The sequence below is a fragment of the Hirsutella rhossiliensis genome (assembly GCF_020360975.1).
Source record: "Hirsutella rhossiliensis strain HR02 chromosome Unknown scaffold00010, whole genome shotgun sequence".
Classification (NCBI taxonomy): Eukaryota; Fungi; Ascomycota; class Sordariomycetes; order Hypocreales; family Ophiocordycipitaceae; genus Hirsutella; species Hirsutella rhossiliensis.
This window is the reverse complement of record NW_025408676.1, coordinates 1,766,312-1,779,487: the sequence shown is the minus strand read 5'-3', so window position 1 is coordinate 1,779,487 and position 13,176 is coordinate 1,766,312. Positions and strand designations below refer to the sequence as shown.

The 13,176-nt window shown below is 55.8% G+C and overlaps 6 protein-coding genes across 6 annotated transcripts; 2 read left to right on the top strand and 4 right to left on the bottom strand.

Moving 5' to 3' along the window:
* Positions 1-1,856: 1,856 nt before the first annotated feature.
* HRG_08525 (uncharacterized protein) lies at positions 1,857-2,254 on the top strand (the record flags this gene model as incomplete). Its single annotated transcript, XM_044866996.1, has 2 exons — positions 1,857-1,959; positions 2,022-2,254. The coding sequence occupies 2 exons, from the start codon at positions 1,857-1,859 to the stop codon at positions 2,252-2,254; spliced, it is 336 nt and encodes a 111-aa protein (XP_044717883.1).
* Positions 2,255-3,408: 1,154 nt separating this feature from the next.
* HRG_08524 (subtilisin-like serine protease) lies at positions 3,409-4,233 on the top strand (the record flags this gene model as incomplete). Its single annotated transcript, XM_044866995.1, has 1 exon — positions 3,409-4,233. The coding sequence occupies one exon, from the start codon at positions 3,409-3,411 to the stop codon at positions 4,231-4,233; it is 825 nt and encodes a 274-aa protein (XP_044717882.1).
* Positions 4,234-4,531: 298 nt separating this feature from the next.
* HRG_08523 (major facilitator superfamily domain-containing protein) lies at positions 4,532-5,603 on the bottom strand (the record flags this gene model as incomplete). The annotated part of the gene is made up of 3 exons (XM_044866994.1): positions 4,532-4,752; positions 5,239-5,453; positions 5,521-5,603. The coding sequence occupies 3 exons, from the start codon at positions 5,601-5,603 to the stop codon at positions 4,532-4,534; spliced, it is 519 nt and encodes a 172-aa protein (XP_044717881.1).
* Positions 5,604-5,927: 324 nt separating this feature from the next.
* HRG_08522 (uncharacterized protein) lies at positions 5,928-6,419 on the bottom strand (the record flags this gene model as incomplete). Its single annotated transcript, XM_044866993.1, has 1 exon — positions 5,928-6,419. One exon carries the CDS (start codon positions 6,417-6,419, stop codon positions 5,928-5,930), a length of 492 nt encoding a protein of 163 aa, XP_044717880.1.
* A 1,062-nt stretch (positions 6,420-7,481) lies between these two features.
* HRG_08521 (endonuclease-reverse transcriptase domain-containing protein) lies at positions 7,482-10,081 on the bottom strand (the record flags this gene model as incomplete). The annotated part of the gene is made up of 6 exons (XM_044866992.1): positions 7,482-7,991; positions 8,059-8,333; positions 8,400-8,501; positions 8,654-8,990; positions 9,057-9,384; positions 9,444-10,081. 6 exons carry the CDS (start codon positions 10,079-10,081, stop codon positions 7,482-7,484), a joined length of 2,190 nt encoding a protein of 729 aa, XP_044717879.1.
* Positions 10,082-10,740: 659 nt separating this feature from the next.
* On the bottom strand, positions 10,741-11,352 carry HRG_08520 (reverse transcriptase; the record flags this gene model as incomplete). The annotated part of the gene is made up of 1 exon (XM_044866991.1): positions 10,741-11,352. One exon carries the CDS (start codon positions 11,350-11,352, stop codon positions 10,741-10,743), a length of 612 nt encoding a protein of 203 aa, XP_044717878.1.
* Positions 11,353-13,176: the final 1,824 nt, after the last annotated feature.

Sequence of the window (13,176 nt, the reverse complement as noted above, 5' to 3'; positions counted from 1 at the left end):
TAGGATATTCCACTGCTTGTGACGGTACAAGTGCACGAACAAGGTCGAGTGCGACTTGGATAAAGTGATTGTCTACAAAGAGAGAAAGAGGTTCCTAAGGAAGACTCTGACTTTCGCTATTTACATTGAATACAAGTGAGACATTTCATAAAGTATGAAAGTCACATGATCGTTCCCTCACACTGCCCACTACATTCCTCAGGCGTGCGTGCCCTAACGACTGAAGCCCAGGCATCACGGATACCGTCAGCTGTATGCTTGAAGGTCCGTTGGGGCAGCGGCGGCGGGATTGGGTTCCCCTCTTCATCCCGTTCCTCATCGAGATATTGGTCCGCTAGCTGGGAGGCAGGTTGTATCTGTGCCTCGGCGGTATGATCGATCGGTCGGTCCTCGATAGCATTGGCGTTCGTTCGGTCGTTTGCGAGGGCAGCCTCGGCGCCGAGGCGAGTGTCTGCTTCATCTGCCCTATCTCCTATAATCTCGGTACCTTCGAGGCTACCAACCCACTTCTTCTTGATATGTAGGATCACGTTTTTCATCATGTGCCAGACGCAGAGTTGTTGCTGTGAATAGGGGAAAACAGAGGAAAGGGCGTTCTTGAGGGCCATATCAAAATCAGTAATGATAACGCCTGGAGGAGGAATACTAGCCCGTCGGCCGGTATCGTAGAGTTGTGAGAGAATCCAGTTGAAGGCGCCTTCGTCTTCCTTAGCGGCAATACCAAAGGCTACACTATAGCTCTTGTGCAGTCCCGTAGTCCCAATGATTTGCAGGAGTGGCATGTTGAAACGGTTGACAAGGTACGTATTATCCATAATAAGGAGTTCCGGGTTACGCTTCCAGTCAGCAAGACCGTCAGAATATATCCAGAATATCCTCCAGATCTTGCCATTAGGGCTACGGTCAACTGCAAAGAAGGCGACTTCCCCGTCGGCCTTTGCAGCGAGGAGTACGTCGAGGAATGCTTGTGTAGATGTAGTAGCGCCGTAGTGTTGAAGACGAAGCTGGCGCTGAATGCATCCTACATCACGATCGTTGATTAGGACCTCAGGATGGTCACGTTGGGTAGCCTCGGCAATATCCTTCCGCTTATTAGCTGCGTTGTTACTATAGGTCTCAACGAGACGGTATAGAATGGCCGCAATGCCTACCTGGCATTTGACAAGACAGTTGTGTTACGACAAGTGTTGCGTCAGCAGGGCGAAGAGCAGGCTCCTTTTCGCACTGCTCTTCAGAGCCTACGTATAGATGCTCCTCCTGTCCTAGACTGGGAGCTGCTCTGCACCCGCGTCCAGGCCAATCTGACCTTAGCTGAGGTTACGTGCTTTGACGGGGCAGTACGCATCTACACAACGAATGCCCAGGTCCGCGAGTTCAACAGGGATCATAAGGAACGCCTAGCTGTGCCTTGCAGACAGGTTCGGGCAACAAATGTCGGTCCAAAAGCCGCCGAAGCTGACTCTATGACTGCTGGCAACTTACATAACCAGTTACCCATTTGCATTGGGGCAAGAGTTATGTTGACTGAGAACGTCTGGACTGATGTTGGCCTTGTTAATGGTGCACTGGGGACCATATATGACTTTGTGTCGCATCGAGCGGACCCTGTTTGGAAGGAGGATGCTTGGTTCCCGTGTATGCAGATATCAGGGTCCCTCCTGACAGCTATTTAAGCTGGGTCAGTGGACACCCAACGTTCTTTACTCTCTTTTGTAACAGAGACCTCTTTTACCCCTTCTCTGCGGGATCAGCTTTCACATCCGACTTGTCCCTCGTGCGTGCCTCGTGGTGAGATCCGACACTTTGCCTATGAGGATCACGTACAGGATCCTCAAGCTCATCATCCCTTTGTCATTATGGTCCGCTTCGATCGCTATACCGGCCCCCCTTATTTCGACGACCCTGAGCTAGCCAACGTCCAGCCCATCTTTCGCTCCTGGCGGGACTTCATCAAGGGTAGTATGCCCTGCTCTCGCACTCAGTTTCCCTTGACAATCGCATATAGCATCACTGTGCACAAGGCACGGGTGCTACGCTTGAATGGGTTGTTGCCGATATATCCCATCGCGATTTCCAGTCTGGCCTCACCTACGTCGCCGTCTCGCGCGCCAAGACGTTGAATGGCATCATGTTTGATGCGTCCTTTGATCTCAATGATATCCGGCGTCGCACGGATGGCTCTATGGCTGCTCGGGCTGCTGACGCTGCCCGGCTTGCTGGCCAGGTTGTGACTGCCCAGGAAGTATTGAATTGACTGGTCATACATTCGCCTGCTTGCAGCAACTCTCAATGTGACAATTTGGCTCTCTTATGGGTCAGCAACAACGGGGATGGGGTTTTCTCTAACTGAGCCATTTGATCATATGCACAGGAGCGGACAGGAGCGTTTTGGATGACGATTCAATAAGGGGAATTGCTGGCTTGCTTGCAATCCTCTCCAAGCACAGCCTTTGTAGCACATAAATTTACAGCTTTGCTTACTCCTGTGACGGCGTATTCGGCGGCAACCCAGGTATCTTACGGGGTACGGAGTAATAAGCAGGGTCGTATTTTCACTACGATGGCTGGCCCCCCCGCTTCTCAGCAGCGCCTTACTCTTAATTACTCTTAACTTGCACATCTACGCGGACATCATTGTTTGTACGAAATAGCATCATCTTCGACTACTAGGCATTATGGCAAGGTCGCTGCAATGCCTCACGGCAGCGATATTTACTCTTATGCTCCCTTCCGTCGCCTTGGCTCTCGTTACAAGATTGTCTCCGCTGCCGTACCCAACCAGGTCCAACTATCACGTCAAGGGAATACAGCCTGACTTCTGGCCTAACAAGGATGAACTTTCCGGCAACAACGCTGGTGGTGTGTCGATGAACCTGCTCTGGTTGTCATGGGAGCCGAGTATCAAGTCTACCTTGCGCCGCCAACGAGCAAGAATACGACAGTCGCTGCTTCACTATTCCGACCCAGGTGGACTCGACCATCAAAGACTGGACCGATCGTGGACTCGTCGTGACCGCTATACTCTACGGCACTCCGGAATGGGCACGCCAGGGCCGTCCCTGCTCACCAGCGGCGCCGGGAATGGACATCTTCTGCGTGCCCAACAATCCCGACGACTTTGGACGCTTCGCCGGCATGCTGGCCCAGCGCTACGACGGACTTCACGGGCATGGGCGTATTGCCGACTTTGTCATCAACAACGAAGTCAACAGCAACGACTGGTTCAATATTGGCTGCGGCCGGGGCGTACCATGTGACACGAATCAATGGCTCGACCAGATCGGGTCCAACTACAACGCCGCCTACGACCGCATCGTCGTCGAGCAGCCGACTGCCAAGGTTCTGACCTCGTTGGACAACTTCTTTGGCAAGGAACTCGACGACGCGGCTCACGGCCGTCTGTCCGGCATGACAGTACTTGACGGCTTAGCCGCCCGAGCTGGGAACCGCCAATGGCGGGTTGCCTATCACGCCTACCCCCCGAACCTATTCAGTCCCGTCTTTTCCGCAGATGATTATCCCAAGGTCTCTTTCGGTAACATCGGCATCCTGCTGGGTTGGTTGAGGCAAAGATACCCAAGCAACCCGCATGCCTGGACCGTCCAGCTCACCGAGAACGGAATCAACTCTGGCGACCAGTCCAGCGAGGCGGCCCAGGACACTTCGGTGTGCCAGACATTCCGCAACGTGCTCGGCACACCTGGCATTGAAAGTTATATATATCACCGCATGCAGGACAATGCCAACGAGGGCGGCCTCAAGCTCGGTCTCCGCAAGGCCGACGGCTCGGCCAAGTCCGCGTGGGCAACCTGGGCGCTTGCGAACCGCAACGACATCTCCCCTGCCCGGCTCGCCTGCGGCTTCGAGGACCTGCCCCATACCGTGCTGCGCAGAGGCTACAACCCCAAACGGGGCCACGTCGCCTCCTCGAGGATGCTGCCCCCCGGATTCACCTCCGAGTCGACTTGGCGTCTGTTCCGTGATGAGCAGCCGGACACGGTCATGCTTTACGAGTGTAAGGTGGGCGGTCACTCCCTCCTGACACAGCAATCTGGATGCGAGGGCCAGTTTCCCCTGGGACCCGTCGGCTACATCTACACCAGACAGAAACCGGGATCCGTCCCTCTCTACCGTTGCAGAGTCCCGGCCAACGGCGACCACTTCGTATCGTCCCGAGCTGACTGCGAGGGACCTTATGTCAGAGAGATGGTGCTCGGCTATGCGATCCAGTGACACCGCCATATGTACCCCTGTTTGCGGGATATGGGAACTCTTGCGGGGAACCTTTCAGAACGGTCAACTATATCAATAGGATGTTCACGGTCGGGCGTCCGGCCGACCATCCGGAATGCCGCTGCTTGGAGGCTCTCTTATGGCTCGACGAGCTCGTCAAGTTACAAGGGGAAGAACCAAATTGGTGTATTTCTACTTCTTCGGCCGTACAATTTGTGCCTTTCTATTCGATCGAAGCTGTTTACAAAATACCATTCCCCACCCCCCTTTGGGTAACACCCCCTTTGGGTAGCGCAATTCAAAAAACAATGGTGCCGCCGCCGCCGACGCCCTGGACGGCGCGCGCGGCGATGAGCATGCCTATGCTATTGCTGACAGCGCACAGCAGGCTGCCGATCCAGAAGATAACGACGGCGCTAATGAGGACGAGTTTGCGGCCGAATATGTCCGAGATCTTGCCCCAGGCCGGCACGAAGGTGGCGTTCCCGAGCAGGTACGCGCTGCCGATCCAGACATAGCCTGTGACGGTCACGGACTGAGCCAGAAGGCTGTGGACTCTATTACGAAGATTCTGCTCTGAAGAATAGAAAGGAGAACAGAACAACACAACTGGGTGTCCTCTCCCTAAATATGCCTTTTTTTTTTAATATATTCCGCCATTGACAATAGTCAGAGGCACTGCGTCAGACTCGCTAAGCCTAATCTAGAGCTGTCCAATACTCGGTTCCGAGCCCAAGGAATTCGTCCCGATCTAATCCTGAATTTCTCTTACATCCTTCAATCCGTCTCTTGCTCACTTGACCTGTCCCTTTCCAATTCTGGAGCCTGTCTGATGAGGTACAGACCACTCTCCTCCGCCGCATTTGACGAAGAGTCCACCTGCCTTTAGCCGTCCGGTGTAGCTAACCTACCAGCTGTGGGGCAACCACAGGTATAGGTAGAGGTTTGTGCTGAAAAGAAAAGGTTAAGACAGAGGATGTATGTTAGTAGGGCGACGGTCGTAACTTGGCGAGTTCCCGGCGATATACCGGGCACCCAGGATCTGTAGCCTTGTGTGCTCCTTTTCCACCGCACGCTGCACACTTAAAAACGTCCGAGGTGCAAGTCGACGCAGAATGGCCCGGTTGGGCGCACTGTCCACAGATCGGAGCTGGCGCCTTGCAGCGATAATGCAAGTGTCCGTAGAGGTGGCAACGGTAGCATCTCGCTGGTTGAAGTCCCTGAACAAATGGTCGCGTGTATGCACACTCGCCATTCGCCATCTCAACCGTTCGTTGTGCAAGCAACCTGTCCACCTCCTCTTTCTTATCCAGGTGTACCACCAGAGAGCGGTATTCCTTGTCGACAGACGCTGTCCCGAGCCATCGCATCTTGTGCACTTTCACCCCGTTCATCCGCTCAAACACGGCGCATCCGATATCATCCGTCGCAACCCCACGATGGGCTCTATCAACCCGTAGAGGTACCACTGTTCCCCATATAGCGTTCCCTTGTCGAAGTGTGTCTTTATCCAGGTGTCGTTCTGCCGTACTTTATCGACGTCCGTCTCTCGAAAGAGAAGCCGAAAACGCCCTTTTCCTTAGAATTGACGCCCAGACAGGTCACACCCAACTTCTCGAGGGCAGCGTTCGCGCGCCGACGAATAGTGCCGGCGTTGCCTTCCTTTATGTCGCTGTCTAGGACCCGACTCACGTCTAAGCCAATGCCAGGCAGTGGCCCTGGGACTGGAGAGGTGGTGGCGAAAGTGGCAGGTGCTGTTGCTGTTGCTGATGAGGCGCCCTTTGGGTGGCGGACTCCGGAGGGCTAGCGACGCGTGGGAAGAGCTCGTTTCGAATGAACTCTTCCAGAGACTCGACGCGTTTCTCCGCCCTTTCGGCCCGCTCCTCGACGCGTTTCAGGAGAGCTTCGATTCGCGCCAATGAATCCTCGTTGGCATTGGGGTCGGCATTCGTCGGTTTCGCTTTCGGGACGGCGGATTTCTTTCGTGATGGGCGCGGTTCAGGGTCGAATTGCAGCGTCGGTTTCAGAGGGCGACCGCGGGCGCTGGTCCTTGTCGCGTCGGCCGCGCTTGTCGAATTGGCCACGATGCTACAGGCCACATTGTCGTTCGTACCGTCTTCCTCGTCATCGAGCAACTCGAATTGGTTCGAGTTGCGCTTGGTGCTGTTCTTGCTCTTCCGCGGCATTGTTCCTCCTTTCGATCCCTATCTAAATATGCCTTCCGTACGTGTGCCTTTTTTTTTTTTTTTGGTTGTATTACGCCCGAAGGGTTCCCCCATAGAGCCACTACGCTAAGCTACGTACCTACTATACATGGTTTCTCCTCACCTAAAGCCCAACGCTTCTTTCCATCTGTTTCCAGCCTCGTTCGCTGTGACATGACAGGCCTGCTTGAAGGTCAGTTTCTCCAAGTGTTCAGCGTCCTACCTTCAGCGACTGAAGCGCGGTCTGCCAAGTTGAAGGCTGTTGTGTTAGTATGGTTGTTCTTGATCAGTACATGGCCCGTTAACGGTCCATACTGAAGCGTTTTGTCGCCAATGCGAACTGTATCGTCGCACGCACAGCCCCAATATCAGGTTGCCACTTGTCGTCGTCTGACTCTGCCTTGCCTCCTAGGAAGAAAGACAAGTCTCCCACCTTTCCGCGCGCATATCGCAGCATGGTCTCTCGTTGTACCGTCCATCTTCTGCATCGAAAGAGGAAATGCTCCACTGTTTCTGCAGACTGCCCACAAGTGCACTCATCCGATTCCACCGCCCCGATTTTGCAGAGGTAGCTATTCAGCCGCGATTTGCCAGTTCGAAGTTGTATCAACACTTCGGATTCCTTTCTTGTTAGCTCGTCGTACAACTTGCGGGTGTGCTTGCCCGGCAATGCCTTATCGATGCGCTTTGAGTGCTTTCCAACCCCTTCCGGGATCTGACGAACGCGAGCGTTTTCGTTGAGCAGCAGTCGTAACGTCGTTGATCTTGCTTGAAACGTTGCTGGTTCGGCGATGCACTCGTCTCGCGTCGCTCTTTTCGCTTGCATTTTGGCCTGTGGCCCAAGGGTGAACTCCTCATTCTTTGCAGGCACCCAACGAAGTCTGACTCTGCAGCCTCTTTTCGCCAGATACTCAACAGATCCGTATATCGCCCGTATCGTGCACTGACCAGACTGTTGCCGTGGCCGCCCGATGACTTGCAGGACAGAGCGGTTGCTCGTCACAACCGTGAGATCTCGGTCATGAAGACCGAGAGGTACACACCTCAGAGCCGTGGCGATTGCCTCGAGTCCTGCTGTGTAGGCATTCTGCTCATCACTGGAGCCGAGGTGACGGAGTAGCTGGCCAGCACTTCGTCTACGCTGTCGCGGGAAGCATCCCGAACGACGCCTCCCAACCCGACCTTGCCTTTCCTTTGCGAGCTGGACGTCGCAATAGTGATGTCCTCCGGGTCATCCGACTTCAGCACCTCCACTCGGTCTGTCTCATCCGTTGCCTGCACTCGTTCGTCCCACGGCGCCAGTGCGAACTCGTGGATGACTTCCAGGCGCTTGGTATCTATTCTTCCCATCGCCGAGGCGAGCTTCTGCATTGGCGACGCATACCTCCTGTTCAGTTTGAGCCTCAACGATGTCAGAGGATGCGTCTTCGGGAGCGTCCGCATCCTTATCCAGAATTTCGCTGCCGCTTGAGCATGCCGTTCTCGGAACGATTGCACGCCGGCCTCGGCCTCGGCCACTGCCGTTGCCACCGTGCGGAAGCCTCCCGTGACAGCCTGGGCTCCGATTCGCTGGGCCCTGCCAATCCACACCGCTTCTTTCACCCCGCACGCGTGCGACCACGTTTGAGGCATAGTCCATGGCTGGCGCCACGGTCGCGACGAACAGTTGCCTCGCCATCCGTGGCGAAGCCATCTTCAGTCGTTTCAAGCACATGGCCGCGGCCAGCCCCTTGGCGGCCGCTCTGGCGATGTGTTCCTTGAAGCGAAGCGCTTTGTCCATGATGACTCCCAACAGCTTCACGTTGCTCTTCGGCTTGACATCGTTTCCTTTGATGATGAGAGGCAGGTCGCTGTCACGCTCCGCGATGCGTGTGAAGTGGATGAAGGATGTCTTCTCTGCTTCAAATGTGGCGCCGCTGCGCTTCTCCCAATCAAGCGCATCATCGATAATCGACTGGATACCATCTCTGTTTGACTCTGCCGTTGGCCCCGTGACCCAGGCAGAGTAATCGTCCACGAAGGCGATGGAGCCACCGTTATTACTGATCCGTCTTTGCACCAGGTCTGCGTTGAAGAAAGATAAGCCACTGGCGACAGAGGAGATCCCTGGGGTAGGCCGGCCTGCGGCAGGGTTTGTTGCTCGGATGTGTGCCCGTTGACAACCACCGACGCGGTCCGTCCCGAGCAGAATGCGTCTATCCAATTGACCAGTCGACTCGGGATGCCTCGGGCTTTCATCCTTTCGAGCATTCGCTCTTTGCACACTCCGTTGTATGCGCCTTTGACGTCAAAGCTGATGAGGCTGAGCACTCTGCCCGTTCTCCAGGCCTTGTAGATTCGCTCCTGCAGAAGCACGAGTGCTTGATCTGCGGACCTGCGCTTCCGTGCACCAAAGTGGTTCGCGGGCAAAAGCCCTTGAGCCTCGACTGCATAGCTGATACGTTCCGCGACGACTGCCTCCAGAATCTTGCCAAGCGTCGACAGGAGAGAAATCGGTCGCCACGCCTTGGCCAGGGTGTAGTCTCCTTTATCTGGTTTCCTCAGAGGGATGATCTTGGCCGTTCGCCATTGATGAGGCACGACGCCCTCTCGGAACGATGAGCTGAAGAGCGTCCACACCCGGTGCTTGACCACGTGCCAGAGCTTCTTCCACACGATCGCAGGAAGGCCATCCTCACCAGGCGCTTTCCAGGGCTTCGCCGCCATCACCTTCTCCTCAATCTCTTGCAAGGTGAGGTCTGGCATGGCTATTTCTTCTCTCTGCGGACGTTCACCCTCCGGCTCGATCCTCGTTGGCAGAGGCGGAAAGAAGGTGCTCAGGAGTTCCTCGGCTTGCTCGCCCTTGCTTTCGGTGATCGAACCGTCGGCTCTCTTCAGCGGGGGCACCTTGTCATCCGTCATCTCCGTACCAGGCTTCAGATACTTGGCAGCCCTCCAGATGTTGCTCCTTCGATGACGAAGTCATCCCAATGGGCCTTCTTTTGTCTCCGCAAATTGTCGTGGTACTCCTTCGCAGCCTCCTTGGCGCGCTGCTCCAGATCCGGACGCGATTGACCGGCTCTTCGCTGCGCCCTTGCTTGATTGCGCCAATACGTGTACGTCCGACGGAGTCGCGTCAGGTCCTTTGTCCACCATCGCTTCGCGTATGGCGGCGGCTGGGCTCGAGGAGTCAGATCTCGAAGCGCCTTGGTGACCACCCGCATGAGCTGATCCGCCTGCGTCTGCACCCCCACAGTCCACGGAAGAGGCCGAAGCTCGTCCTCGACCCTGGTTGCGATGGCGATCCACGGCGCGTTCTTGAGCATCAGGCGCTGCGGAAAGGTACGCTCCGGCACTCGAATGTCGAAGGTCGTCTGGATCGCTCTATGGTCTGATCCGTGCTCTGTTGGATGAATCACGCAGGATGTCAACTCGTCCGCCAGTTCCGCCGATGCCAGCACCAAGTCGATGGTGCTCTCCTCGTCCGACCTTTGCCACGTTTTCGTTCCTCTCGGGAGAAGGCTGCTAAGACCAAAGTCGTCCATCAGGTCAATGATGGGCTGGCCCTCCCCTTGTCTGCTCGCTGACACTTCATCTCCGCCCCAGAGGAGGTCGTGGCGGTTGAAGTCCCCGCCAAACCACATCGGTACGTCTCCCTGTCCCATTGCGGAAGCGATCGATCACGTCGCGCAATAGTTCCATCGCGTTCGTCAGCGCCTCGTCGTTCTTTCCTTGCACATACACTGACACCACCATCACCTCCCTTCCCTCAAGTCGGAGTACCGCTGCTGTGAGATCGGCCGACGGCACAGGCACTTGCTCCGCCTCAAGGTCACTTCGGATCCAGAGCATGCTGCGAATCGGCCATAGGCCATCACGAACACACGTCGGTATCATCTTTGTCCAGTTATGGTGTCCCGTAGGACTCGTCACCACCTTTCCGTCGATATTGCGCGCATGTGGCTCAGATATAGCCAGTGCGGCAAAATCCTTTAGGTCTTCGTCGTTCATCAGACTCTGCTGCACCACATCACTCTTGTGTGCATTCAGCTGTAGGATGCGGAGGGACTCAAGCATCACTGCTCGGATTCCTCATCCTGCACTTCCAGCTGAATGACTCGTGCGGTCCGCCACACGGGACACATTTTGGTTCAATCGCGGTGCATTCCCGGTGGTGATGCCCAACGTTTGCGCACTTGCCGCATGTCCGCTGTTTCTTGCATGAATATGCTTTGTGACCGATCTCCTGGCAGTTGAAGCATTGGATTGGTCCCGTTCTTGGCTCGAATACATAGGTGGTGGCTGACTCTCCCGCTAGGTCAAATTAGTACCCTTCCAGAAGCCTTTCTGCGTCGCGTTTCTTGGTGACATACACCACCATGGATCCGTACGCTTTGCCAGACTCTCGTTTGCTCAACCAGGAAATCTTGCCAATGGTCACTCTGTTTTCGGCACTCAAGGCCTCGATCGCTCCAGGCAGAACGTTGCCTTCCGCGTCAAGGATTGCTGTGCGGTTGGCGTTGTCGACTCGGACCGGATACAGCTGGTCTCGCATAACTCGCGAACCTTCCACGGCTGTCTTCTGCGCAGCCTCTTTGACCATCTGAAGCTCGGCTTCGTCTCTGCAGACGATCTTGACTCGGTCGGCATTCCGGGACTCTCTCACGACTGCTGCGCACCTCCAGGTCTCTTGTCCGTTCATCGCTCTCATCTCAGTCTCGATGGCCTGGCGAATTGATCCGATTTGCGCGTTGTTCTTCTTCGACTCGCTGACGCGAGATGTGTCGATGGTACAGTGGAGAGGATCGCTGGCTGTCTGCTGCTTTCTTGGGACAGCTACGCTGGATAGACTGGTCGGCGGGCTCGCTGGCAGTGTACGCGCAATGTCGGCAAACGTTGCTCGAGTGCCGCTCGACAGAGTCACCTCCCGAAGCATTCAGGTTCTGCGTGAGCTGGGCCAATTGCTCTTTCACAGCGGCAACTCTCTCTGAAGATCCCGATGTCCCCGTTTTAATTCCGCGTCGTGCTCATCGCTCTTGCGTTGAAACTCTTCCTTGATTCCTGGACTTGGACCTCCAAGCCTCGGATGAGATCTTCCTGTCCTTGAATGATGGTGCTTTGCTTGTAGACAGTGGCGTTCAACTTCCTGATCATGTCGTTTTGCTCGGATACCCGATGTTTCAGCTCCACCATTTCACTGCCCATCTTCCCCAGCGTCTCCAGGACTCTCTGCATCATCGATTTGGCGGTCTCCACATTGCTGCGTGACTTCACTTCGTCGCTTCTTTCGCCATCATTGCCCACTGACGTGACTCGCGTCGTTCGCGTCGTGATTCGCTTCGAAGCCCTTGCGGACGCATTTTCCAGTGATTGCAACGTATCTTGCACTCGTCCGCTGGGCGTCATCCCTCGCGTCGGACGCGTCGATGGCGACGGGCTAGCTGGATCTGGACCCGCCCTCACATCCGCCAGGGGCACCACCTCTGGCATTTGGGCCGTTGGCTCAACAACATGTGGGTCATGTATGCAAGGGGGTGTGACGGTGCTGGGCCGTCACACTACCCCCCCCTTAAAGCCGTCGAACACCAACGGTGGAGATGGCTCCTCACGAGTGTCGTCGCCGTCGGCGTCGCTCATACCCACGGCTGACAGCCTTGTTGTCATCGTCGTGACTCTCTGCCCACCTGTCTTCCGCTGCTGCTAGCAGCCATTCTGCCAATTGCCCAATCGTACAGGCGGTCCTGGTGCCTCGGGATATTCGTCGTGGAACCGCCGTAAAGCTGCCGCACAATTCTTGAACCTGATCTCTTGGCTGCTTCCTTGTCTTAGTCTTGGTCGTGGTCTTGTTCATGGCGTATTTATCAATCGCTCGGCAGCGATGGCATGGTTCGATCTTGGGCGTATTTATGAATCGCTCGGCAGCGATGGCGTGGTTCGGTCGTGGGCGTATTTATCAATCGCTCGGCAGCGATGGCATGGTTCGATCTTGGGCGTATTTATGAATCGCTCGGCAGCGATAACATGGTTCGGTCGTGACGTATTTTTGAATCGCTCGGCAGCGATGGCGTGGTTTGGTCGTGGCGTATTTATGAATCGCTCGTCAGCGATGGCATGGTTCGATCTTGGGCGTATTTATGAATCGCTCGGCAGCGATAACATGGTTCGGTCGTGACGTATTTTTGAATCGCTCGGCAGCGATGGCGTGGTTTGGTCGTGGCGTATTTATGAATCGCTCGTCAGCGATGGCATGGTTGTGAGAGAGCAGAATAGTGTGACGGTCACGGACTGAGCCAGAAGGCTGTGGACTCTATTACGAAGATTCTGCTCTGAAGAATAGAAAGGAGAACAGAACAACACAACTGGGTGTCCTCTCCCTAAATATGCCTTCCGTACGTGTGGGCCGTTGGCTCAACAACATGTGGGTCATGTATGCAAGGGGGTGTGACGGTGCTGGGCCGTCACATAGCCGAGGCTCGAGTCGAAGTGGCTCGAGATGGTGGGGATTGCGGTTGCCAGGATGGTCATGTCGAGCGCCGCTAGAAGAGGGCCAGGCAGAGGGCGAACATGACGAGGAACGTCTCGATGCCCTTGCGCCCGCTCTCGGCGAGTCTGTCCCGGCCTCTGCCGCTGCCGCTGCCGGTGGCCGGGCCGTTGACGCCGGGTCTTGGTCGGGTCCGGCCCGATCCTCTTGGTCCCGGGGGCCGGTCTTCGCCGCAGTCTTTTCATCATGGGGCTTGGCGGAGCCGTCTTCTCGCTCGAC